General features: G+C 47.8%; 2 protein-coding genes across 6 annotated transcripts in view; both read left to right on the forward strand.

The window, feature by feature from the left end:
* Positions 1-5,100, forward strand: part of NECAP1 (NECAP endocytosis associated 1) — an 18,625-nt gene extending 13,525 nt beyond the window's left edge. The window contains exon 9 of the transcript XR_007508793.1: positions 5,031-5,100. The gene's annotated coding sequence lies outside the window, so the exon portion shown is untranslated. The remainder of the gene's footprint in view (positions 1-5,030) is intronic.
* Positions 5,062-27,715, forward strand: LOC126048103 (C-type lectin domain family 4 member E-like). Of its 5 annotated transcripts, none has more exons than XM_049822615.1 (6): positions 5,062-5,165; positions 8,708-8,824; positions 11,613-11,705; positions 12,323-12,474; positions 26,626-26,756; positions 27,039-27,715. In XM_049822615.1, the coding sequence occupies exons 1-6, from the start codon at positions 5,099-5,101 to the stop codon at positions 27,196-27,198; spliced, it is 720 nt and encodes a 239-aa protein (XP_049678572.1). In that variant the 5' UTR covers positions 5,062-5,098; the 3' UTR covers positions 27,199-27,715. The 5 variants fall into 5 exon arrangements, with proteins under 5 accessions (XP_049678572.1, XP_049678573.1, XP_049678576.1 ...); XM_049822616.1 differs by lacking the exons at positions 26,626-26,756; positions 27,039-27,715 and adding exons at positions 12,696-12,817; positions 13,554-23,242; XM_049822617.1 differs by lacking the exons at positions 5,062-5,165; positions 8,708-8,824; positions 11,613-11,705; positions 12,323-12,474 and adding exons at positions 13,713-23,279; positions 24,187-24,282; positions 25,084-25,176; positions 26,260-26,411.

Consider the following 27,715-nt stretch of genomic DNA (forward strand, 5'->3'; position numbering starts at 1 on the left):
AGGGCCTGGGCGGTTTGTGCTGCTGTTCCAGTGCCCTCTGGTGGGACAGCCCACCCAGTGCAGCCCTCCCCAAAACCGCATTCCCCTCCTGTGCATCCCCGTGGAGAGGACGTGGGGATGTGGAGGGAAATGGGTTGAGATCAGACAGGAGTGGCCCTGAGGTTATGGCACGGATCTGGGTGACCTTACCTGATAGCCCCCCATGCCTGCTTGGTGACCGTGCTTGTTTTCCATTTTTGTGCTTTTCTTTCCACTCCCCCTTCAAAAGAGGGAGATGAGGTGCATTCACCTCACTGGGCAGAGATGTAGCCAAAACGAATTCAAGGCCGATGAGATCTGTGCCATCCTTGGACAGAACTGACAATGAAGCGTGAAGGATTGCTTCTGTGGGGAGGTGTTAGGTGGCCACAGCTTGTTCATGCAAATCCCATGTGCCCGCTCTAAGAAGCTAAACGTCACAGCCCTACCTCTGAAACAGGCCACTGCGTCTGACCAGGACTTGGATCTGGCCCAGGTTTGGAGTCAGATATGCAGCTCTGACAAGCAACTGCAGCATCCGGATCTGATCTCCAACAATTTCTGGCCTTGAGACTTGCGGCTCAGATCCAAAAGAGGAAGGGAGTGAGGGTGCAATGTTCCCAGTAATGGCACAAAACAAAGCTGTGAGATAATGCATCTGAATGTGTCCTCTGTTGGCTTTGGTTGGATAATTTGTTAATTAGGGGAAATAAATGAAACTTATCTTTTCTCTTCTGAAGAAACAATCCTGGGTTAATGGTACATGTAAAGAGGTGGGTTGGGGCTTCTTGTGTGTTTGAAGGTTCCCTGGATGCCATTCTTCCTTCTCTTATTCCTTCCTTTGTACCTGAGGGATTTTGGGAGCCTATCATCACAGGTGAGCACACAGCTTTCCCTTTCCAAAGCTGAGTTTGACCTCCCACAGCTCCGCTTTTGGACATGGTTTGTTCTGCTTGAAACCCTCAGCTCTTGCTAAAACTTGGCAGAGATGTGGGCAGCGGAGGAATGTACAAACCCTTTTGGGGAGGAACTTTTCTCCCTCATCTCTCCTACTTTTCTTTCCTTCCACCACATTCTGCCTGGTACTGTAACTGTAGCATTTTTGGGGAGCTGCTGGTCTCTGTCGAAGTGCTAGAGTGTCACTCCAGGTGGTTTTGCTCAGGACACAAAGTGTTGCTGCTGACTCAGGCCTGCCTGTGGTGCAGTGCTGCTACCTGACAAATTAGTGTGGCTTTGCAGTGCCACCTTCTGTTTTATCCTTCCCACCCTCTGCTCTTGCCTCCCTTTCTCGCTCTCAGTTCAGTCCTTCCCTGTTTCCTCTTCACCCCTGGATGCTCTAATGTCCTTTTCTCTGAGCTTTCACAACTCCATACAACACATTTCTTCCTAGGTCTCCTAGTGTATCTGCATGGCACCCTGCTTCACTTTCTGTCATCAGCCTCCCAGAAGAGCTCCCATCTCCCTGCAGCTCTGGCCAGTGTGGTCAGCCATGCAGAAGGGCGCAGGGTGCCTTTCTCTCAGGTCTCAGCAGGCTGCAGTGCTCCCACACTGTCCACTGGAGCTGGGGGAGCTCAGCTCCTGCAGTGAGAACTGTAGCATCCTGTCCCTCCCTGCCCTAACCAGTTCCTTGCAAGCAGGGTACACAGTGGGATGACTTATTGCTAGATCCCCTCTAACCAGCCAAATCCCTCAGGGGCTCTCTAGGAGCTCTCACTGCCTGAATCCCTTTGATTAGGTATCTTCTATCCCTTACAAACTGCTCAATGTTGGGCGTTGGGCGTTCTCTATGCTTCAGTGCCTTTTTATGCTCTTCCCTTGGTTGCAAGGGCTCTGCTCTCCCTTCATTAACTCCATGGCCTTAATCCCTAGGGGAGGAGCAAGATGATGTGGAGAGGGAAGACTGAGAGGGTGGCATGCATCCACTTCTGATGCTCTTCTCACCCCGGTTCAGGGACAAAAAGCCAGGATTGGGTTTAGGCTGTCTTTATTTGAGTGACCTGGAGGACTGTGCTTGTTAGAGGTGCCATAAGAGCAGGTGATGGCAGGACTGTGCTATCAGCAGGCAGCTAGGGTCCCGGTAAGATCAGAGCAAAGAGTTTTATGAAAGGACTGGGTGTGGGCTGTGCTTGAATAAGATCTTGTGCTATCAGTGCTCCATTCAAGAAACTGAACAAAACCACATGAATGACAGTCAATGGAGAGAATACAATTTGGCTAGAGAAATCTCCCTTCTCCCCCATCTCTGTCTTTCTGCCTTTCTTGCTCTCTGCTTTGCTTTCCAGAATGCAGCAAACTGCCTTCCCTCTGCCTGTGCCCACACAGCTTGCAGAGCAACCACCTAAAGGCAGCAGCTAGAGCATGAGTAAGGAGGGAGAGCAGGACTGTTGTGCTGAGCAAACACACGAGTCCTAGAAAGGAGCTGGGGCTTGTGAGGTACGTGGGTGTTAGGAGCATGGGAGGTACCTGGCAGTGCTGAGTGGGGTTGAGATGAAAGATGTCTGTGGGGAAACACAGGTATTGTGGGACGATGAGGGTGTACTGCATGGGGTGGGCAGCACACAGGTTGAGGGGGAAGGGAGGAACTGAAAAACAGCAGTGGGAATGCAAGGAAACATAGTGCAAGTCTGGGTTTTTTTAAAGCAAGGTCATCTTTTTTTTCTATTTTCAGCCCCACAACTAACTGCTGGGTTCAGTTCTCCCCATCTCCCACCCATTTACATGCTGTCAGTGCATATGAAATTCAAAGCACAAATTTTACCCTCAGGAATATCACCTCACAGTTGTTGCACAAAAGCCCAGCATTGTATCCTATGGAAGTATGATTCAGGGTTGAATTTTGACAGCAAGCAACAACTCTGATGGCTGAGAAGGAAGAATTGAGCTGTCTTCTGATGTTTGAGCGCAATCTAGTGTATTCTAATAAAATCAGCAGCTAGATCCTGAATTTGTATTTGAAATGCCTCAGCCGTGTTTGGAGAGGTGTTTCAGTGGCAAAAAGCTCATGAAGCTACACTGTGACTTCCTTCTCTGTCTGCCGATTGTATTTCCCATTTCTTCACAGTGGAAAGTTTGAAACCCTGCCAGGAAGTAAGCCTTTTCCCCATGAGACCATGAGTATGTTCTGGCTTGGTTGGCCAAGGACAGGGGGGAAGCACACAGAAGATTACTCTGACTGAAATCTCAGCATGAAATTTGAGGGCATAACTAGGTTTCAGCAAACACTTAGGGAGGCTTAATTCTACTGAGAGGGCCAAGCCTGAAGACAAAGGAAAGTGCTGGAAGGATGTTGGAAAGAAAAGCAGGCAGCATGCACCTTCTCAAGGGATCAGGCTTCTGTCCTGCAGCCACTCTTCTTCTTGTATAAAAGTCACCCTCTTTGCACACAATACAAAAAGGAGAAGTGAAGCCAGCTCAGTGCACATGAGACATGAGGAGGCTCCTTGGTAAAGAAATCCAGCTACATATGCCCCACTGTGTTTAGGGGTAGTTCGCCATAATCTGTGTTCAGATGTCCACTACATCCCTCACTTGCCCTTTACCTTCTGCCACATTTTTCTCCTCTGTTGTCTGACATGTTCTTCCTTGCACTGTCCTATCTGCCCTGTGCACCCTCCGTGCTAGCTCCCTGGATGTCCTGCGAGTGTCTCATTCTGGTCTGCCTTGAGGAAATTCCAGCTAGCCAAACTAACCAAGCAACGCTGCTCCTTCTTTCTTCTGGTTGTTTTGGAGACCTTCTTGTGGCTTTTCAATGCTTAGAGGGGGCTTATAAGAAAGATGGAGAGAGATGTTTTACCAGCACCTGTAGTGATAGGACAAGGGGCACAGGTTTTTAACCGAAAGAAGTTACATCTAGATTAGATATAAGGAAGAAATTCTTTATGATGAGGGTGGTGAGACACTGGATACTGCCCAGAGAAGTTGTGGATACACTCTTTTTCTCCAGGGTACCCTGACACATTGGCATTTCTCCTCAGAAGTCTGTCTGATCCAGCAGGTATCTCAGCAGCCATTTCCCTTAACTGTCTTCTTTCAACATCTGCCCCAGCTTGAAATCAGACTAAAGAGTAGTCTGACATTTTCCACAAGGTAATATCAGAGGCCCTTACCAGAAAGCAGAAAAGGGAGATAAATGACAGTGTTGGAGCAAAAAATATAAACCAGCCCTTTTCAGCCTCACTCCCTGGAAGCAAGCACTGCTCTGAATTTCCACAGGCTGTAAATGAGATTGTGATAGAAAGGTCTCTGTATTTGCTCTTCCCAATAACCTCTCAAACCATCAACACAATTGGTTTTTTATTCCACTTTGCTTGTTCTCTTCCCTGACCCTGGCCTCATCCTTCTCTGTTTCTCCTTGGATATATCAAAATTCTGATTATTTCTATTCCTTTGCCTAAGGCTGCAACTCCCTAGTCTAACTTCTACAGGAACAGTTCCTCATTTGAGAGTTGTTCTAGTGCTAGCTGCCAGCTGGGGCTGACTTCCCAGGATGAGACATAGCATGCAATATTTGATGTAGCAAATGCAGCTTAATCACAAGAGACAAATGAGGGCAGAATGCATTTTGTATTGGGCTGTGCTGCAGGTTAAACTGGGATAAGACCCATGATAGCTGCAAACCTAAGAGCAATGATAGAATTACTAACAGAAAAAGAAAGGCATGAAGATAAGGGAAGAAGAGCAAGTTAAAAATAAAATGTAAAAAAAAAAAAACCCAAACAAGATCTTACAAAGGAAACATATCAGCTGAGAGTCCTGTATGGGGAAGGAGGAGTGCAACTTCCTTTTCAGTTGTTAGGTTCTCATTTTTCTTTTCTCAGAAGTTTCCATAGTGCTGGGGCTGATTTCCTGGGCTAAGAACCTGAAGATCTGTTCAGAGCATTTCTGAGCTCCCAGGAACCCTCAGTTTATTACCAGTGTTTCCAGCGTTCAGCACAGCCTTCTGTGACAGACAGAGGGTGAATGAGCAGATGGGAAAGGCTTGGTAACTTATTGTTGTCTCCCTCTGGAACCAGGGACCTCAAAGCCCCACCTTTTATGTGGCAAAACTAAGGACAAGGGCCAGTGATCACCCTATGATTAAATGGCATCAGAAATCACCTATGCTGAGGTGAAGTTCAAGAATGCATCACCAGCTGCAGTGGTCAAAGGTAAGGAATGGATGGCTTATTCAGGGGAAGGGGACCTGGAGGGAGAGGGGCTGAAGAACAGGGAAGAGAGACTTTTCCTTCTGTGACTGGTTCCTACCTGGTCTTGACAAATTGGTGAGAAAAAGGAGTTGTCTACCACTACATGAGCAGGAGACTGGAAGAGTTTTGAAGAGGGTCAAGGAACATCTACAAGAGGATAGGTGGGAATCTTTAGGTGGTTGGAGTTTCAACATGAACAAGGATGACTACTGGGAGCACAAACTGTAGGTTTCAAGTGAGCATTCAGTGAGGAACGTATTTGAGCTCCCTTAGTCCTTTGGTTGCAACGCCATCAGTGGTGAATGGTAGAGGGTCCAGGACGGGTGCTGTACAGTAATAGTGCTTAGCCCTGGCATAATGCAGGTAGTAGCTGCCTCCTTACATGTTATGTAGTCTTGGATGAGACAGTCATTTTTGGACAGATACAGAATAACAACAATAGACACTATGGTTTATTACAAACAATCTGATCTGTCACAAAGGTGGAGGGGCTCCCAGGGCAGCAAATGGCAGCAAATAAGCCCAAGCCCTGGCTGCTACTGGTCTTGCCTCTGAGAGAGTGAGGCTAGAGATACCTGCTTATGGAGAGAGCAGGAGTAGAGAACCAACATTCCTCCTCACAGCAGAGCAGTCAGGTGCCCTCTGCAGCTTTGTGAGAGGTGGCACCGGCTGCAGAAACTTACAGCCCCTTTGTCTTTGGTTGATTGAGAAATGGTCCCTGGAGAAGAGAGACCCAAAAGTTAAAAGGAAGAATGGGCTTGAACAAAACACCCTAAAACACAGAGAGAAAGAATTATCTAAGATCTGGAGGAAGATCCAATTCTGTGATTGATGTCTACCACTGCTGAAAAATAATTAACACACCAAACAAATTTTTATTGCTATTAAAAATCATGGTTGTAAAATGGTGCCTTTACTAGGCTTTGTGCAAATTTAAGGCGTGTTCTGATCAGTAGGTATTCTGTAGTCATTATGCCACAAGTAGGAACACATAGAGATGTTCCGTGTATGGCTCATTGCTTCCACCCTTAGATACAGGAACCTACACAACAGCAGGTTCCAGAGGCGTGAAAGTATGTGTGCGTAAATGAATGAATGAATAAATAAATGAATTATTATTGGTACTAAGGATATTCACTTGCCTATTTACAGCTTTACCTCAGTTTTACAATCCCAAATAGAGCAGGCATCAGCTCCAGGTTATTCCTTGCTTGCTCTGAGGCATGAGCCATGGAAATAAAGAATGTACGTATTCCTGACTGACTTGAAAGCTCACTGTTTTTGATGCACCAAGATTAGCTGGTTCTGGTTACAGTTAGCATTTCCATCATGGTGAGGTGGGGGCGGTGGAAGTTCCCCATTGTGTTCCCAATGACCTATTCCAAAGACACCTGATCCAGCCACATTTGCTTGAGCTGCTGATGCCAGGCTCATGCTATAGGTTTGGGTGTGTGCTCAGGGTCTGCCTTTGGGTGCATCGGTCCTAGTGATCACACACTGGTTGTAGCTTAGACTTTGAATTCAGAGAAGTGTCCAGTAGAACCATTGCACACAGTGCTAATGTCTCTCACAGCCTCATGGTATGCTCACATGATGAGAGTTATGATTGAAAATTATTGAAAGGTTGAGGGAGTCTTGCTGCTCTGTTGTCCTTCTGAGTGGTTACTCTGGCCATGCAGACTCCATGTTGGTAGTGGCCAAGCACACCTGGGTTTTCCCATTTTGTAGCCTCTTCCAGTTGGGTTCTAGAGATACCAAAGTTGGCAGTCATTGGAAGATAGAGAGGACAAGACAGCAGCTAATCAAACAACATATAACCTGTGGCAGGAGATGGCAGAGACTACTGGGGTGGGTTTCACACCACAATGCAGTTAGGTTCCTGCGTTTCCAGCCAGGATTTCCCAGGTGGAAACATAGGCATCTGTGCTGCACCACACTTGTTGCATGTGCCTAGGAGATGTTGGATTTATGTGCTGAATAACCAGCATATGCTCATCAAGTCAGTTGTGTTGTGATCATGCTGGACACGTTGTAAGCATGCAGACTAACTGTAGGAAGCATTTTGCAGGGAGATTAACCCACTGAATATGCACAAGACCTACTGCACTGTAGTTGTGTTGGTGAGGTGCATGCATACTGGTAGTCCTCTCTGTGCCACATGGGTGTGAGTGTGGCATGCACAGGTCTGACTGGGCACAGGTTGAACAGTCAATCTGTGGACATGCAGCACATCAAGAAGTCATTTGGACTGGTCAGATCTGTTGTCTGAAGTAGGTGGTTGGACTCCAGCTCATGATCTAGGTCCTTGTTTTCACTACAAACAAAAAGCTCTGGCTAGAAAAACACGATTTGGCCAGAAAAATCTGGGTCTTGTCTGTCTATGAATGTTCTCTCTTCTGATAATGAAAGATGACGCTTTTTGCCCTGCTCTAACAGCCTCACCCAAGCCTTTGGGAAGTCGTCAGAGGGCTTCCCCAGACAGCAGTTTTCTGGAAATCTTGCTTACTAGACAGGGCTGGCAGGCACACATGGCTGCTGGCAGACTTGGGAGGTTCATGCTGAACAATGAATGGGGTCTCTCTAAAGCTTATCGTTAATATCAGTCTCTTCTGAAACTTCTTTACTCCTGTCCTGCAGTGAGTGGTGCTGTCTCTTTACCCTCCTGTTTGCCCTGGCTTGTGTACCTGCTACAACCTAGAACAGTCTCCTAACAAGTGTTTGCTTCTCCTTCCCTGTGACCCATTCTCCTGCCTGCTCCCAAACCTCCTCAGTACTAGCAGTATCCCCCTAGACAAAAGTCAGTCCCCGGCAAGTCTGAAGCTGAGTAGGATACTTTACTCAGGCTGCTGGACACAACCCTCTGTTCTCCCCAGGCATCCAGCCTAGCACAACCTAGTTTTACTACAGCAAATCTCTGAACCCTGGCTTGGAAAGCAGAGATGGAAGGGAATTTTTTTTTTTTTTTAATCTTCCGATGATTCTGTGCCATCATAGTTTTGCATGTTTTTTTGTCTCCTATCCTCATTCAGCTTACACCAACCTTCTCCACAGAAAGTCCAAAAAGCTAAGAAGGAACTGAAGCAGGGATAAAAAGTTTTCTGGGGAGAAGTTAACATGAAATCTTCATAAAAATGTCTCAAGTATCACGGGTAGAGCAACGTTGTGCTTGGCAGCTTTGGGGTCAGTCTAGAAAGACATGGTTTCACTGCAGATTTTGAGGCCATGTGAAGGTCTCACCCCCAAATACCTGCAATTAGCATTGCTGGCTCATCAGCTGGGCTGGGGCTGTGAACCCTGTGGCTGAACCTGATCTTCTCCAGAAACCACAGAGGTCCCCTGCTTTGTCCCGATCTGCCCCTCTCCCGAACTGCAGAACTGCCACATCAGAGCTGAAATTGCATTTTTTTTGGAGCAGCTCTCCCTTGAGTTCTACATCCTTGATATGTGGACTAACTGAAGCATAGTTGACTGGTGTTATGTTTGGTATGTTTCTTCACTTTTAGTACCTCCTGAGAAGAAGAAACGTGAGCACCATCCCCAGAAATACCCTCTATGGCTCCCGTGGCTGATCTCACTGCTGCTCCTCTTGGTGTGCATTGCCCTTGTTACTGCTCTCCTTGGTGAGTATGTGCAGCCTGGTTACAGGAGAGAGGTCTGGGGGAAGTGCTTGGAGAAAAGCAGAGAAATCAGAGTGCAGAGGGCAATATCTTGCAACCAGGAGGGAGCTTTTACTCAGGAACAGTTTTATTATGGGAAAGGATGCTAGGACCAACATTTGGGCTCAGAAAACCCAAATGTTGAATATTTGAAAGGTATGTTTAGGAGCAAAATCTTTCCTGATCACTTAAACACTGGGGATTTAAGGGTACTGTTGTGGCATGACACAAACTTCTCTCTTGCAGGCCAGCCAATCCAGATGTTTTGGCCAACTGGTATGTGGGAGCTAGGACTACCACAGCATTATGCCAGGTGGTTCTGTTATACCCATCCTCTTTCTTAGAATGACGGAAAGAGTTAGGTAGGAAGGGGCTTCAGGACATCTCTAGTCTGATGCCCTACTTGAAGCATGGCTATCTTCAGAATTTCAGGGCTGTTCAGGCTTTCTGTAAGGTCTCGGGCTTTTCTGCCCTGACTTTGTATATGTCTGCATACATCCCACAAATCTTCTACTGTTTACCCTGAGGCCTTTTCCGTGTTCCCAGATTGTACATCCCCATCTTGCACAGCCTCTTCAGAACTGTGGAACAATTTTCTACCTTCATACCACACAAAAAGAACTTAATTACATTCAGCAGAGGGGGAAAAAACCTGGAGATGGGAGCACAAGTGTCTATACAGACAGCTAGATCTGCACTTGAGCTCTCTAAGTTGCTTGGACACACTCAGTGTCCTAATGGAAAAAATAACTTTTCACAGTTCTGGCATCTCCAGGATTAACTGGTGCAAGCTCTCACAACTTTTTAGTGTTAATTGCAGTATACTAGAATAATTAATAAAAAGTTATTCTTGCACACGCAGTTTGCGGAGATTGCAATCATTGTTTCATTCTCTGCTAAAGATAATTCATGGCATGTTTGCACAAATTGTCAATAAAGATGATGGATTTTGGAAGAGGCATGTTGTCAGGATAAATTGCTGCCCTTCCTTTTGCTGTCATTAGTTCCCGAGTCGCAGAAGTTTGTATTGCTTTGTTGCCAAATGTGTAACTTTTCACAGTACTCTGTTAAATGGTTGGAAAGGTTTAGGGTGCGCTGTTAGAGTCTGATACTGTCTGGTCAGTATTTTTAGATATTCCACACATGCAAGGTTTAATCTTTAATGGCAAATTTATTTATCCAAGTTAATTGATATTATATAGGATTTTGATTTAGCAGAGTGATACAGTAATGTATTTAAATGAAAACCTAAGTACAAACTGCACTTAGCAGAGGTAGCAATTGCAATGCATAGTTGAGTCACAATACAAATGTGATTCTCATTACCAGTCTCTGCAATATGCTCAACATCAAGACACCGGGTGTCCCCTGTGACCAAGAAGGAATATGTAGGTTAAAACCAGCTCAGGCCCATTGCTTTCTTCAGAAATGTTTTTGTTAGTCATTCAGGTTTTTACACTATTTTGTGCTAAGCCACTTACATACTCAGCCCATGCTAGTCTGGCTAACTGAGGAAGACATTGCCCTCTTTTTGACCTTTAGAGGGATGAACACAGCTGGTCAATTCACTCAGCTGATACAATTGGTTGCTTTACTCAGCTGAACTAGAACAAAGTCCATCATCTGGTCCCATTTGTGTTGAGATAAGGTCACCTTTCTTTGCAACAGCTGTGGTCAGTCACGCATTGCCCTTGCCCGTCTCCTCTGAGCCTTCTTCCACTACAGGAATTCACTAATCAGGCATGGAGGCCTCTATGATTACTCTGCCCTCCTCACTAGTAACAATATTTCTAAATGAAATGGTTGATAAAACTAGAAATCTGTATTACTTAGCACACCCTGATCGGCTTCCAATCAATATCCCTGAGTGTTTGAGCTAGTGATGAGTCCTTTGGGATGTAGATGTAGCCTGCTGTCACTAACACTGTATTATTCCCCATAAACTGGCTAGTAAGTCCTAGGAGTTTACCTCCCACCCTGGTCTCAGCAGCTCTAGCTGTATGTGATTACCTTCACCTGGACTGTCTTTGTTGCTGATGAAATAGGCCCATCTGATGTGTTACTCATCCAAACTACTGTTGATTTGTAGCTTAGGAAGAGCCAAACTGTGCCATTGATTGTAAAGAGATTTAGACAGGCAGCTTGGCTGTAGGTATCCACATGGTAAATGCCTGTGGCTGGGTGGAATCAACCCTATCCTGTCTGGTGTGTCCTCAGTGTGATGTCCTTCCAATGGTCCTTCTGCTCTCTGACACGGAAGATTGTCTCCTTCTGGCTGGGAAGGCAGCCATACCACTTGTTCGGGCCAGTTTTTTCAGAGCCCTGGACCAGGGATCCACTAATTCCCCCCCCACCTTCAACTTCACAGCACCCAAAGGGGTCTGGTGTCAACTGCTTGGTGCTGGGACGGACTCTGTTGACAAACCACAGGCTGGCTGTGGCCACCAGACACTGCCCAGGTGGGACGCAGGCTTCGCTAGCACTGTTGGCCAGGTCATCCTGGCTAGATCTTGTCAGTCGGTGGGTGGGGGAGTCCATGCGGGCAGCTGTGGGAAGCTGGGAGCAGAAATGCCTGTTGCATTCACTGAGGATGGCAGTTACCGCTTGTGAAATGGAAAGAGACAGCCTGAGGAGAGGTGATGCTGGGACAGTGCTTGGCGGGGAACTGGGGAAACAGGAGCGAAGCCCAGAGATGGTGTGTGAGGAGCCAGGAGGAAGGGGTAATCCTGCTGCTTTTCCTCTCCCTTTCCAGTCGCTCCCTTCTCCCATAGCGGTGGCCAGCCCACAGCCCTGCAGCAGAATTTCATGGAGTGGCGGTGCATCTCAGAGTTGCCTCAAGGCAAAGGTCAGTGGTGCTGACAGGGGTGCGGGAGGTCTTTGGGTTGGGGACAATGAATGCTGAGGTCTGCTTTGTCAGCAAGTGGCAGCAGGAGCAGACTCCAGAGAGGCAGGCTCCAGAGGAGAGAGGTGGGGAGAAGAAGGATTCCCTGCTAACAGTTTAGTGGGAGGAGAGGGCCAAGTTAATGATGTCCTGGAGGGCAGGGTGGCTGCGAACGCTGACAAAATAGAAGGGACAGCATACAGCAGCACAGGGAAGGTTAACAATGGAGCAATAATAAAAGTACAGCTCTAGTCAGGCAAAGGAGCAATATCCCCTGTTCCCTAGAGCTAAAGGCCTAAAGGAGACTGTACAAGGAGAAGTCAAACCAGATCACCAAAATAACTTTGTCAAGACCTGAGATCATTTTACATGGATTACCATGGATTTGTGTACACAAAGCTTACTGGTCATACCCCAAAGCAATGGGAAGAAATATCTGTATATCCTTGTTTTTTCAAGCACTTTCTGTCAGGAAATGTGATCTAAGTAGAACATGAACATTGTCCCTGGAGAGCAGGGATCCTTGCAATCACCATCTCTCTTGTTATTAACATTCATCTCTGTGGTCTCTCCCTGCACAGAGCAAGGCTGGACATGCTGCCCGAAGGGCTGGAAACGCTTTCAAAAAAGCTGCTATTTTTTCTCAAATGATACAATGCACGGCATTGAGAGTGAGCAGAACTGCACTGGGATGGGCTCCCACCTGGTGGTGATCAACAGTGAAGCAGAGCAGGTATGTGCAGGGCTGAGAGAGGGGCACAGCAGCCACAGACACGGTGCCAGGCCCTGGCAGGGACTGAGAGCCCCTCCGTGTCCTGCAGGGGAGGGGGGATGTCCTTTCTGGGTTCCTTCAGTGCTGGCTCCCCTCTGGCACCAGCCCCAGCCCATGGGGACTCTGCCGCCTGCTCTGCTCAGTCTGCACCTCAGGGACATTGTGCTCTTCCTGATTTCCAGGCTTTCCTCTCTAAGGAGGTTCAACTACCTTTTAGAGGAGAGAATTACTACATCGGTCTGAGTGCACAGGAGGTGGGCCAGTGGCACTGGGTGGACAATACTCCATTTATTGCGACGGCAGCGTGAGTATCCCCAGAGGGAGAGTGTTTGGCTGTTTGGCTCCTGGTAGTGTATGAAAGTAGGGGAGATGTGATGGTGTCTGTTGGTGCATGAAAGGTAGGTGAGACACAACCCAAGATGAGAGGTCAATGATGGAGCAGGAGAGGGCTGTGCAGGAGACCATGTTCACATAGCCTTATCCATGATGGTTATTGGTTATAAATTAACTACCTGTGATGTGGCCATCAATGCTGTAGGCACAGAAGAAGCTGCATCTCACCAGCAGGAAGAACCCTTCAGAGATGACCAGCCTTGCCTGACCTCCTTAGTGCCCCCACCATGCCTAGGTGCACATATGTGCATGGGCATGGCCAGCGGTGTGATGCTGTGGAAGAGATGGGGCACAGGGAGAGATCACCAGGGCTGTCCTTGCTGTGTCTTCTTCTGCAGGACAAACTTGCCCTGGAGGCAGACACATGCCTCTGCTGGGTGTGAAGTGCCTGGGGTGAGCAATGGTGAGCAGCTCCCCCCACCAGGACTGAGCAGGGCCCTGTTGTGTTGGCTGTAGGAAGAAGGCAGGTTTCCACATAAGATTGGTGCCAGTGGGGTATCAGAGTGGGAGGAAGGGTACTGCTTCTGTCCATGAATCAGCATCTGGAATTTTTCTCTCTCCCCTCCAAGCCTTGCATCCTGCTGTGGCCTTTTCCAGCAGTGCTCTACAGGGTACACTGGGGAGTAACATGTCTGTCTCTATCTCAGGTTCTGGCGGGCAAATGAACCAAGTAATACGGATGATCAGAAGTGTGTTGTAATCCATAGGAATTCAAAACCACAAAACAACTGGAATGATGTCAAATGCGAGAATCAATATCGAATTTGTGAAGCTGCAGCAGTAACTATGTGATGGAGATACCCTCATCCTGAGTAAAACTGAGAGATGAGCAGTGATCTGGGAACAGTGCAGGGCTGTGCTGGGAGGGGTGGGGGACTCTGGAGCCTGCATCTTCACTGTGCTGGGTGGGACGATGTCAGTAGAAGTGATAGTACCCCATGTCCAGCATCCCTAGTCCACAAAATGGCTCAGGGAACACATGAAGGCTCAGGATCATCCAAGGAGGTCCTGGGCTCTTGTGTTCTCTTCTCTCTGAGTGAGTCCAGTAGCCATTGGCTGAAAAGAGGTTGAGTTCTCCAGGAAGAAGACACAAGAATGGAAGACAGATGTTCAGAGCTGCAATCTTCTTTGTCTACTTGAGCAGAGGTGTCTGCTTTTTGTTGAGTCACACAGAGAATGTCCTCTAGTTGCACTGGTTTTGCTGAACAAAAGTTGAATTATTATACAAGAGAAAATACAATATTAGACCAATGAAGAAGGCTCTGTGCTGTGTGTGTAGCTCTCTCTGTCTTTCCCTCTCTAAGCTGTGTTTTGTAGAATCATAGAATCTTAGGATCACAGAATCATAGAATGGTTTGGGTTGGAAGAGATCTTAAGGATCATCTAGACCAACCCCCCCTGCCATGGGCAGGGACACCTTCCACTAGACCAGGTTGCTCAAAGCCCCATCCAACCCGGCCTTGAACACTTCCAGGGATGGGGCAGCCACAACTTTTCTGGACAACCTGTTCCAGGGCCTTACCACCCTAACAGTAAAAAATTTCTTCCTAATATCTAACCTAAATCTACTCTCTTTCAGTTTAAAGCCATTACCCCTTGTCCTATCACTACATGCCCTTGTAAAAAGCCCATCTCCAGCTTTCCTGTAGGCCCCCTTTAGGTACTGGCAGGCTGCTATAATGTCCCCCTGGAGCCTTCTTTTCTCCAGGCTGAACAACCCCAAATCTCTCAGCCTGTCTTCATAGGAGAGGTGTTCCAGTCCTCTGATGATCTTCATGGCCCTCCTTTGGACTCACTCCCATGGGAGGAGGAATCCACATTGCATTCCCCAGCTACTTCCCTGTATGCACTACAGGGGCCTTTATCTCCTCCCACAGTATGTAGGGGTTTTGTTTGGGCAGGACCAGGATAAAAAGATGTTGCTATGCCAGGATACAGCCTTAGGCAACTACTGCAGTAGAAGTTGCATCCACCCAGTAAGAGTAAATGGCTCAGAGACAACCTGGCTACGCAGTTCCATTGCACACAGCCAAAGTTCTGCAGGGGACTGGGCACAGGAAACCAGTTCTAGGGGTATTATGAGTATTTGTTTCCATGGCTGAAAGTTTTGCCCCAGAGAGTAACAGGAGCTTGTGTGAAGAGTCTGACCAAGGTACGGCCATGCTTGACCAAGTATGAGGAGCTGTCCCCAGTGGCAAAATGACTGGGTCCTTCAGTGTCACCTCGAGGCAGAAGTCCTCTTCCCAACTCAGAGCTGATCCCAGACTCACCTGATACAGCAGTCTTCCCGGGGGGGCCAACACCTCAGTGGTCCCTGTAAGGGCATACCTGCCCAGGCCAGACCATGCTGCAGAAGGGGCAGGGCTGCTGCTGCACATGAGGTCCCTTCCAGAAGTGCATTGCCTATTGAACTGCCTTCATGTCCTGCTGCAGACCACCTGCCACCATGGATCTCGCTTTTTCTCCACCCATTCCAACTTCCTGGCCCCTGTGCCCCCACTTCTGTTTGTCTCAGGAAACATCATCGGCCTAAGCTTTCCCGACCAAACAGTGACAGCTTTCCACAGGGCATTGGTGTGCATCTCCTGGCTGTGTGACTCTGTCCTACCTATGAAAGTGAATCCTCTCTCTGTATCCCAAAGAGAGGGGAGAATTTGTACTGGAGACAAGGTGACCAGGAGATTTGGCTTCCTAAGCCAATCAATGGGAGTAGTTCTGTGAATGGCAGTGGGTGGTGGCAGGAGCTGCTGAATCCCACAGCCCAGCAGAGGCAAGGCTGCTGCAGCTCCATATCCCCAGCTCCAGATGCTAGTGAGACTGAGTGTGTATGTACAAGATGTACATATATAGATACACATGGAAGAAAAAGGATGTATACATATAAGCAACCACACAGGTCAACACAGACAGAAAGCACTGACACAAACAGCATGAGCAGCTTGATCTTGTTCCCCTCCCTGGCTGCTAGTAGGGTGAAAGCCTGCTAGCAGAAAAAAATTAATGTTTACACATACACAATGTGGACCTGTTCAGCAGTAAGGCTTAGTCATTCAGTCTATTCATGGCTGGCCCCTGCATCCCCTGGTCTTCCCTATACTTGGTCTCATGACAGACACAAAGAGAAAAAGTCTCTCCAGTAGCTGGTCAAGACTTCTGGTCTTCCTAGTAGGTGCCTCTCAGAAACCCTGGTTTGCCTGGGAGTTGGCTTAGATACCTGGGCCCCTGCTCCATTTTCGGTGATGGGGTTCCTGGGGTTCATAACCATCTGATGTCGTTCAACCACGTAATCTGACAGGTGGGAAGAGTCTGGAGTCCTTTTCTGGAAACTAGCTGCTCCCACTGGTTGACGGGGGTACGTCCACAGGTGTAGTATTGACACTTGCAGGGACTTGACTTAATTCCACAAGGCTACCATCAATAACACAAGCCAACACGAAGCAGTGTCACAGACAGCTGTCAGAAAGCGGTGATCAGCAGAGACTTGTGGTGTTATCAGGGAACTGGAGAAGTGCAGTGCTGGAAATAGCCTCCCTTCCCCTTCCTGGTGTTCTGGTCCCCTCCAGCTTCACAATGCAGAGGTGTATCTTACATAGAACAAAATCCCTCTCTGCTGTCACTTGAGTTAATGTCCTCCAGTGTGCTCTGGTGGGAACACGACCACTGTGCTCTTCACAGCCTTTTTGTGGCTAAGATGCTTCTTGCCTCTTCCAACTGCTTTTTCCCAGTGCCAAGCCTCATCTTTCCTCACAGGTTCTACTTAAGAGACTTCTTTTCACTGTTTCTCTTACTTTGCCTCCTCCCATTCCCCTCGGGCTCTAGCTGAGCCCAATGCTCTAGCTGTGAGCAGAACAGCACAATTTACCTCTTCCTCCCTATGTCGTACCTCTAGCCCCAGAGTTAAGATGCCTCCCCTGGAGAGCTGCTGCTAGACAAGGAATTTCCTCCTCCATTTAGGTAGTTTTATGAGGGCCAAGATCACTCCTGCAAAGGATCATTTTAGTCACTTCTCCCAGGGTTTATTACCATGTTGGATTCCTCCTCCATAGTGTAATTGTCTGTCTGCCTTCCAAGGATTTTACTTTCTCTGGTTTTAGTTCATTTCTCTGGTTTCCAGATCACTTGTCCTCCCAGCATGTTTCTTGGCCTCTTGGCTTGTCCCTTCTCAAGTTTTCATGGCTATTCCTGCTCTTTGACTGGGTATTGTCTTTGCCCCCTCACAGGGCTTTTGTTTTTGCTTTAGTGGAATGAAATAGCCCATGCTTTGCCTCCTTTTGAACAGACTCTGAAAAACTAGGTAGGGAGCAAAAGAATCCAGCGGTGGTCCACCTTGGTGATCGAACTGCATCCTGTCACTTCACAGAATGGCTTTTCTCCTTCCTTCACAGGAGTCCTGGGGTGAGGCTTTCTTCCTGAAACATGCAGAAGATGAGCTCTCGCAGACCCAGGTCCTGCCTGGCCTTACGTGCTGTCATTTCAAGAAGGGTGATGTGTGACAGTACCTCCTCCTGGCCCTGCAAGTGAGGCCCTCTTTGTCTGCAAGCTAGAAAGCATCCTCTGTAGTGGCACAGCTCCTCCCAAAACCATCCTGGGGTCCTGGCCTCGGGTCTGCCTGGAGGGGACCTCCTTGTCTGGGGTCTTGAGCGATGTTCCCACTAGTTTCTGGCTTTTGCCATGCAGGACTCCCCTTTAGCCCTCACTCTGTGATAATCCTTAGCATGCAAGAATAAGGAGCAGATTTCCTTTCTTCCCTCCTCCAGAGAAGAGCCGAACTAACAGAGGGAAGGTTAAGCCTGCAGTGGTAAAGCTAGCTGAAGGTGTGCAGCCCTTGAATGACAGAATGGACCAGCAGTTCCCTCGCCCAGGGTGAGCTGCGGCGTGCAGCACTGCCTGCCAGGTCCGAACATGGCCCTCTTCTCTTGGCTGTAGGAAGAAGGCAGGTTTCCATGTAGGACTGGTGCCAGTGAGATTAGTGGAGGAGGAGGGCAGGGTGATTCATCCAGGGGTTTCGGGATGAATCAGAATCTGGAAGAGTCCATCTCCATGTTCCTCTGAGCCCTGGACACCCAGGTCCTAGACCTGACCTTTCCCTGCAATGCTTGACAAGGCCACGCTGGAGGGTAACAAGTCTCCAGTTCTGGAGCCTGGGGAACTAAGTAATGTGAATGATGAAACATGTATTGTAATCCACCGGAAGGCAGAAGTACACCACAGCTGGATCAATCTTCCACATGAATAAGAGACATTGTCTTCAAATTTCTGAAACTGCAGCATCAACTGTCTGATGGAGGAAACCTCATCCTGAGTAAAACTGAGAGACCAGCAGTGACCTGACAAGAACACAGGATTTTTTGAATGGATGTCAATGCTGGAGCCTGCATCTTCACTCTGCTGAGTGGGAATATTGAGTGGAAGAGACAGTCAGGCAGTTGGTGAACATCAACCTTCTCAAGGCTGAACAGTTCTAGCTTTCTCATTCTCTCCTCATATGAAAGATGCTCCAGAAGATGCTCCATTTACCTTTTCAAGGCATAGCAAAGGCACTTCTCTCAATTACTGCAGCCTGTCAAAGATGCTGGCTTTGCAATGAGATTGGCTTTTTCCTGTAGCTCATTTGGACTCATGGTTAGTGGTATGGCCAGCTGCCTGGGTAACAACATGCAGAGAACAGTCCAGCGTTGTCCTCATGCCTTTGGTGACTCTCCAGAACACAGGCTATATTCCCTCTGTCTTCTTGGTAGCATTCACTCTGTGGCCTGCTATCGCTACCCAGTGCAAGGCTGGATGCACTGCACAATGGGCTGGAGATGCTTTCAGAAATGCTGCTACTACATATTGGCTGAACAGATGTCCTGGAATGAAAGCAAGGACACCAGCACAGGGTTGGGATCCCACATGGTGGTGATTGATACAGAAGCAAATCAGGTAGGTGGGAGTCTTCCCATTGGAGTCTTCTCCTCAAATTGGTCAGTGTCCGCTCTCCTGAATTCTCTGGCTGTGATCCTGGGTTTTGCCCTGCTGCCCCCTCATGAGATCCTCAACTCCAACATCTCATAGTCACTGCAGCCAAGTCTGCCCTCAGTCTTTACATCCCAAACCAGCTCTTCCTCATTTGTAAGTGTGAGATCCAGCAGAGCACGTCTCCTCATCAGGTCCTCCATAACCCGTGTCAGGAAGTTATCATCAAGGCACTCCAGAAACCTCCTGGATTGCTTGTACTTTGCTGCTGAAAACAAAGCTTGGAAACTGCTGCACAAACTGCTAAGTGTGCTGGCTGCCTCTGTTAGCTGCACTCTCATACCTACTGCTGGGGCTCAGGACTGTGAGGCTGGTGTTCAGTCCGCGAGAGTGCAAAGCACCAGGCACACTGGGAACAATTTCCTGCAGGATTAATTCTCTCTTCCTCTATTGTCACAGCTGGTAGCACTTCCTCTGTGTTTTCTGCCTTTCACTTTGTTAGTATTTCCTTCTCTACTGCTTGCCTTTATTTGACTGGCGCAGAGAAGTCTTTCCCTTCAGATCAATCTGAATTCAAGAAAACTGGAAAGCAGGATTCCCCAGGGGATTCAGGTTGATGGAGAAACTGCCATCAACCCTGAGTAAAAGATAACTAGATCCAACAAGTTCATTTCTGAACATGAGCACACTTGCTGTTCTTGATGTTTGGAACCTCTCATACATTCTCCAACCTGCTTCAGGTGGTTGGTGGCTTCTAAAATCAGGCATTTTCGGTGCTCCCAACATGGGGTTCACTGTGTTTCCACCTCTTAAATAGGAAGTGCAACTAATTTCTTGTGTGGTATAATTTTGCAGAAAAGCTGATGAAGTTTTATCTTCCGGCTTCTGGCTTTCAGCTTCTCAGATCCTGAGTACCTCTGAGGGAAGTTGCGTTCTATGTCTTCTCCTGCAACCTTGAGTCCTGCTAGACACCCTGTAACTGCAATATTTTCCTTAGTTCATGTCCCATTGATCTTGTCTGCAACCATGCTGTGCTTGTTGACTCTTGTCTATACTGCAAGGGTCTGTGAAAGTAGATTCAAGGTTTTCCAGTGCCTCTTCTACAAGTGCACCTGTTATAACCAAGTACCACTGTGGGAAAACAATGGAAGAATGGCGAGGAGGATTGTAAACACACTCAAGTGACTTGCAGCTGGGATGCGGAAAAACATACGTATCATACTAATCGTTGTTTAGTCTTGTGTGCTCAGAGGCACCCTATCAAACATGCTTGAAATTCCTGCCCTGCTGTGGGAAAGGTCGAAGCACGGTGGTAAACTACGCCTGTGTGAATCCCTGATAACCAGGCAAAACCAGCAGGTTTGGTGATCTTCTAGCATGGAGCGAGCTCCGCGAGCTTGTGCCCCCACTTGTGTGCCTCTGCCCAGGTGCTGCTTCGGACATCCCCCGGTTGGTGAGGTAATGAAAATAAATTTAGTCTTTGCATTTCATCTGTGGTATTGTGGTTGTTCCTGCATCCTGCCCGTGCCAGTTCATATAACCACTATCTTCAGTGGTTGAAGGGCAGGAGTCCCTGGCAATTCTGCACTGCCAGGTGCCACCCTATTGTCCCAGCACACTGATCTGACACATATTTGTGAAGTGAAATAACTAAGGGTCACTTGTGAAGCTCTTCATGACTGAAGCAGGTAGAAAACAGCTGAGAACTTTTACTTGCAGAACTGTGTAAAGATGTACAGGGAGACTCAGGTCATTGATACATGCCATCCCCAAGCATGCTGCTGGTGTTCATGGAGCAGGAAAGAGAAATAAGTTCCTGCCATTTTGGAAACATAAGATATTTGCAATGGTTCCAGAGCCTTCCACTGCGGAGGTAACCTCTCCCATCACTGGTCCCAGCTGCCTGGCACCGGACTACTAAGGGTTTTCTGTGCAGGCCAGTGCAGAGTTTGCCTACTGTCACCACTTTGAGACTTCTTATCCCGGAGTGGGACAGAGCTGTTTGTTCGTCACCTGAGTGTTGTGAGGTCAGCTGTTTATTTGCTGGGACAGTAGCTTGATTTGTGATGATGAAAAGAAGTTGTTTGCTGTCTTTCTGCTTTAGACCCTGTGCACACACCGAAGTGAATTCACATGAGGGTGCCTGCACAGACCTTCATCTTGGTCAAATGGCCTGGATAGCAACAACTGATAAAATAGGAACGTGACTGTAAACAGATGTGTGAGTTGAATACCTGAAACTATCTGACAGTGCATTTGCCCCAAGCCCACTTTTGTTAAAGAAGAACACGACTACCTGCTTAACAATAACCAGGGAATTAGTGAAAGGCTTTTGAGACAGAGAAGAGCCAGTGTGAAAACAAAGCTTAGAATAAGCAAGAATATTTTTAACAAAGAGAAGAGAGAGAAGTGGGAAGGAAGGGGCAGTCAAGACCTGGTTTGACAGTTGCCCTTCAACTTTGCAACCTCTGTCTGCAACAGACCATCCTCCCTGTTGGGTGCCGTGGGTAGCCTGCACTCCTGGCAGTAAGGGATGCAGTATGTACCTACCCACAACCTGAGTGTGCATATGTGACCTTGTGCTTTCTCACTGGCCTGTGGGTTAGCAGGTTGTAGGAAGTGGTGTGAATACACAGGACCCCTGCATCTCCAGAGGGAAGTGTGTGCGAATAGGGGAATTGCAGAAAAGGCGTGTTCTTGCAGCCTGCGCTTCCTGGGGCGGGGGTGGGAGATTGCACAAGTAAACACATGAATGTGGGGATTAGTTACGTAAAGATGTTGAGAAATTTGTAGGTGTTTATTAATATTTTGTGTCTGGTATTGTGCTTTATCTGTCGGATTGCTGATACTGATCCTGAATACACAGGTCATGGTTTGTCAGTTAATTACATGTCACAAATAAACCAGTAAACTGCTTAGATCCATCCTGACTAGATTTAAACCACATGAACCAAGCACATTTTCCTTCTGACAGTTTTGCACCCTCTGAATTCTTCATACTGATCAGCCAAAGTCAGCTCCCTGCCCATATGTGCAAAAGCAAGTATATTTTAGAGCAATAACAAATACAATGTATTCTCATTTGGGGGCATCTGTGGTGTAATTCAGTTCTATTCTCCAGCATGATGGCTGGGAACTTTTCAAAATGTCACTTGAGAATCTCTCACTGTGCTGTGAATCCAGTAGCTAGTGCCTTCTAGTAGTTCATACCTTCTATGACAATACCAGCAAGTACATATATGGGCCATCTTTCCAATGCAACAGACATGTTGTATGGTTCAACCCTGCCTGCAGCCTGTTGTGCAAGAAAAAACATACTCATAGGACATTCTCTACATACAATTTAGGTTTATCTTAATTTGTAACCAGTTTTGTGCCCCGCTCTTTTGAGACTTCAACTGATGCGCTTGTGCTATTGCATTAGCTATCCCATTACGTCCTTAGCGAATCCATGCACACCTCTTCACAGGGAGAAACTAGCTGATGCAACATGGAAGACCAAAGGCTGCATACCCACCCCAGTCCATTCAGAGTACCATGAGAGCCAGCAGGGATTCTTCATCCTTAGGGATATCTTTAGGGACACTTTATCCTGCAGGGTTTTGAATCAAATTGCCTTGAGCAGTGCTAGAACTACTGCATATGCTGTGCCTTTTGTAGTTGTGACCGAGTAAAACTTCATGACCTGTAATGCACAGGGATTCTGGCACCGTCTAGTGATCCCTTCTAACCTCCACCTCCATGATGACAGGTCATATGCAATCCCTCCACTCAAAGCTCCCTCCTCTTTTCCTGACCAACTAGTTAAACACAGTGTTGCCAACTTCTTTGCTGTGCTCTGGGTTACTGGGCTCAGGCTTCACATGGGGACTTGCCCAGACCGAGTGAGTCACAGATACGCTTTCCTGCCATTTTTTGACTCCCTTTTGCAGGATGTTGTGAGTGGGTTTAGCCCTTTGCTAGCAAATACTAACACTGTAGGCATTTTCACGCACATACTCACTCACCAGGAAAGAACAAACACAAAAGTAAGGCCAGTAGTACGGCCTGTGAAACTGCTTGAATATGTGCAAAAGGAGGTTGTTTGAGCTGGAATGATACTACTCCTCATCTGTTTTCATTTGCCTCTGTGACATTCTGTGTTGCAATGAGCATGTTGTGAAATGTTCTGACAGAGGAATTATAAAAATTCCCCCATCTCGATGTGCTGTGGGGAACACCCAGGAGACGGCTTTTTCTGCACACCAGATTAGAGACTGTGAAGGCTCCTCTCCAGTGTAGGAGCTGTCCTAGTGCGGTCTTCCGTGCAGGAGGAAGGCTGTATTCGTGGCCATATTGGTAATGTGGACTCTTGGAGAAGAATGATACCGTGGTAGAGATAATGAATCACCGAGGGAGAGTCAGTCCTGGAACCACAGGTAACCACAAAGCCTTCTTTTCTGTCCTCCTGTAGAAGAAGAAGGTGGTGGGGGAAAATACAGGGCTGGGATAGATGATGGGCATGGTACAGTGGCTGGCCTCATACCAGGAGAAGGGGCTTAGGACAAGAGCAAAGCAACAGATGAGGGAACTGGGGAGTGCCCGGCCTGGGAGAATGGTTCATTTTCCCAGAGCCAGGGGGAATAAAAGTCCAGGCAGAGTGTGGTCTGCCATTCCCTTCAGTGCTTTTTCTGTAAACCATAGGACTGAAGAATGCTATTCTACTACCATTATCCAGGTAAAACTACCTGCATCAAGCTAAGCACAAGCCACTGCTCCCATCTCTGGTGTCTCTAGGGAGAACCAAGCAAGGGCCTTCCCAAGAGCTTCGTGGTGCCTATTCTCCCAGTGGAAACAATCTCTTCTTGTGCCTGCCTCTGCAAACACTGAGCTGGACAGTCACTCCTTTGAGTGACTATATGCTATTGCATGAAAGGATTTGGGGGATAGAGACAAAATGAAGGTAACTGAAAGGAAGAAACTCTAAAGAAAGATGAAGAGGAAGGAGGTACGGAAAGAGCGTTCAGGGAAAGACGTGTAATGGAGGGCAACAAGGAAGATGTGTTGAGGAGAAAGGAGGTGTGACAGGACAAAGAAAGGAGTGCAATGTGGGAAGAGTACAGGCAGGGCTTGTGATAAAAAGTGATATAAAAGAGCAGCTTCAGGGCAGCCCCTGTGTCACCGTACTCTATGGGTCTGACCCACTGCTGGTGATGGGTAGCAGGACCTCATTACCCAGTCTGTGGAACAAGGGTATCAGCGAGTTGTTGGGGTACAGAGCCACCTGGGTTATCCTACCCCCAACTCTGGGCTGTGAGCTTCTCACTCTTGCCTTGTGTTTTTCAGGCCCAGAAGAAGAGAGAAGCTGCTCCTGGCTGAACTCCTGCGTCTTCCTTGCTTCTGTCCTTGTCATCAAAACTGCCTTTGTAACGGCCTGCCTTGGTGGGTTCCAGGGTCTCTTAATTCCCTGGGGATGAAGGGAGCAGTTGACTGCCTTTTGCCAGACGGAGAAGCAATATCCTAGTCTCTCTGCCAGCAGGCATATGCCCTTCACCAAAACAGTTGGTTCTGCGGCCCTCTTAGTCAGGGAGTGGGGGCCCTTCCACAGTTAAGGTTCATTCCCTGGCAGGGCCTTCCCACTGCTCCGTTTCCCACCTACCTGAACAGAGCCAGTCCTGGATGAAACCAGTCCGTTTCTCTCCTCCCACCAAGAGGTGAGAAGTCTCTTTAGTGTCAGAGGGCATTGGAGTATCATAGTGCTGTGATGACTCCTCTGTGCTTCTTCTCAACTCCCTTGGGCGAGGCTCAACACTCAACAGTTCTATGCCTTCTTGATAAGGGTGAAAGTGGTGCTCTAAAGCTGCAATGCCCAGGAAGATTAGGAGGGAATGTATATTAATATTCCACCTTTATCAAGCTTAACCCATGACTTTTTGGACCCTTTCCTGACCCCATCCTCACAGGATGTTTAAGCTGGTTTTGTCAGCTGGGAAAATGCGTCTCTCAGCTGGCAGAGGTGAGAGGAGCTCATCTGATTAATGCCTGTTCAAAGGAGGGAGTGACCAGTGGGAGAAACGGCCTGCTGTTTCTCATCTCCTTGTTCAATACAGATTTCAGAGCTTGTTAATGTAACAGAGTCTCTGTGGGAGCTCTAAGCCAGAAGGTGGAGGATAGGACAGGTTTCTCATGAATAAGGAGGAAAGGATGACAGTAGCGCTTTCCTTCTCTTTCCCCTCTTCCCAGTTCTTTTCCTTCGTGGAAGCTACGGCCAGTACAAGACTCTGCTCCAGAATGCTACAGAGTGGCATTGCGTCCCCAGCGTATCTGCAGGCAAAGGTGAGTGATGCTAGGAGCCTCATAAGCAGCACTAAGAACCTCACCAAAATTTACTCTGGTGTCAGTCAACCTTTGAGGCTGGGAATGTGATTGTCAGCCAGAGCTGGATTGTTTTAACAAAGGAAGCTGGAGAATTGAGGAAAGAAAATGCTGTATTGCACAATTTTACTTAGGATGCTATGAAAACATGTTCTGGGCCAGTGGAAGAGGGTGGGTTGTTCCAGACCTACTTTTGACCGCCCTTCCTACTCTTCCCCTTTACCTGGCTTTCACACAACCCCTCGACTGCTAGTCTAGTTCACTAATCTCACTGACAATGCTTCATCCTTTTGGAAGGGCTGGTTCAATCCAGCTCTACTCCCTGTGCTGCCTGTTCGCACAAGCATCGTGGTCAGTGCGAGGGACAGAGGTAGGAGTGACAGGAGGATGTTGTTACGCAGTCTGGAGTAGCTGGAGAGCTGAGCTGCAATCGCACATGAAGTGATGGCAATGGCAAGTGCTAGAATTCCTGCAGTGCAAATTCCCAAACTCAGTTCAGAGATCTGTTCTCATGTAGCCTCATGCTCTGAGAGAATACATCTGTGGTTTTTTAATCTGTCATGTGACTTTCTGGCTATAAGGCAGATCTCTAGGAAAACCTGGCTAGTGTAAGGAACTGCCTGTGGTGGCAGCAAGGCTGTCAGAGCAGTTTACTGTGTGTGTCTGTCAGTCTGCATGAGTTGAGAGCCAAACACTTGGACGACACTTCTCTGATGGAAGTGTTCCCAGAAGAGTGCAAGCCAACTACTTCCCATCCTGCTTCCTCAGGAAGGGTAAGACAGAAACTGTGTCTTTCACCAAACAGAGGTTGCATGGCAGAACAGATAGAGAATGGGAAAGGCACTTCAGGCAGGGGCCTCATGACAAGAGCCTGTCAGGCTCTTGACAGCTTTACTTGTGGAACATGGAAGTGAGTTTTTACCTCTGTTCAGATTAAAAGTATGGTTCCAGACCCCTCCCCTAGCACCTGGGACCCTACACTGAGCTCACAGAGATGAAGGACAGCACATCTTGTTCAAAAGCAGGATTTTTTTCCCCCCACAGAGGAGGGCTGGATGTGCTGCCCGAAGGGCTGGAAACGCTTTCAAGAAAAGTGCTATTATCTGTCCACTGATAGGATGTCCTGGCTTGAGAGTGAGCAGAACTGCACTGGGATGGGCTCCCACCTGGTGGTGATCAACAGTGAAGCAGAGCAGGTATGTGCAGGGCTGAGAGAGGGGCACAGCAGCCACAGACACGGTGCCAGGCCCTGGCAGGGACTGAGAGCCCCTCCGTGTCCTGCAGGGGAGGGGGGATGTCCTTTCTGGGTTCCTTCAGCGCTGGCTCCCCTCTGGCACCAGCCCCAGCCCATGGGGACTCTGCCGCCTGCTCTGCTCAGTCTGCACCTCATGGACATTGTGTTTTTTCCAGGAGTTCCTCTTCAACTTGGCAAAAGGAGTATTTACTAAAGCCTATGAAACGAAATACTACATAGGCCTAACTGCTTACAAAAATGGGCAATGGCAGTGGGTGGATCAGACTCCATATAAGAAGGCAGCCACGTGAGTATCCCCGGGGGGGGGGGAGCGAGGAAGGTCCTGTAATTCCCACCCCTCGGTCCAAGCGACCAATACACTGTGTATGGCAGGTATGTGTCAGAGGGGGATTCCTGTCTTCAACTGCCCTATGAGTCAGAAAACTTGACTAGTTTTCTAGTCAAAACTATGACTCCTGATCTCTGCCACAGTAACATTCCCCTTTCCCTTCCACAACTGTTTGAGGTGACTTCACCCCCACTGTCATGCATGCCAATGCATTCCCAATAGAGGAACTTTCTTTTACAGGTTCTGGAAACCTGGGGAACCCAATTTACTCTTTGCAGAAAAATGTGCTGCAATTCACGTCAAGGGAAACAGAGACTCCAGCACTTACAGCAACTGGAATAACGTCCTTTGCTTCACAAGTTGCTATCGAATTTGTGAACTGGCAGTCAAATTTGTCTAAGGAAGGAAACTCCATTTTGGATGAAGGACCTGAAGGAGTGTCCTTGAGAAAGGGCTGCTCATGAAAGAGCTGATGAAAAGCTGGCCTGAGCTCACACAAATGCTTTATCTTGCAATGTAGGATGAGTTCTCAGCCTGCATCCCTGCATCTCTTTCCAAGATGGAGATCAGTCCTGGATGAAATCGCTAAGACTGCTGTAAAGGACCTACTGTGCCACTTTTCACTCTCCTCCTTCACAGATGTGTGCTCTGATCCTCCAGTATGTTCCTTGAATCCTTGTCCAGTTGATATCTCAGTGATGCAGAAAAGGCCCTCTCTGTTTCATAAAAGGATACTGGTCCTACAAATGACTGAAGTAGAACTTGAAAGAAGAGCATTCAGTGGAGTGTGCTTGGCCAGTCCCCGATGGGAACAATTATTTATGGCTTATCTTTAATGTTTCCTTTTTTCCTTCAGCATATTCTCTGTTGATAAGTTAAAACAACCATATCAATAAATGTTAATTCTGCTTTTTGGA

The sequence above is a fragment of the Accipiter gentilis genome, chromosome 18 (assembly GCF_929443795.1).
Source record: "Accipiter gentilis chromosome 18, bAccGen1.1, whole genome shotgun sequence".
NCBI classification, from domain to species: domain Eukaryota; kingdom Metazoa; phylum Chordata; class Aves; order Accipitriformes; family Accipitridae; genus Astur; species Astur gentilis.

What these genes read in the sequence shown, in the direction of transcription:
- LOC126048103 (XM_049822614.1), top strand. Translation starts at nt 24,054, where the DNA reads ATGGGTAGCAGGACCTCATTACCCAGTCTGTGGAACAAGGGTATCAGC. An exon ending in TCAACAGTGAAGCAGAGCAG is followed by an intron (nt 26,412 to 26,625) that starts GTATGTGCAGGG and finishes TGTTTTTTCCAG; the next exon opens with GAGTTCCTCTTCAACTTGGC. An exon ending in CCATATAAGAAGGCAGCCAC is followed by an intron (nt 26,757 to 27,038) that starts GTGAGTATCCCC and finishes TTTCTTTTACAG; the next exon opens with GTTCTGGAAACCTGGGGAAC.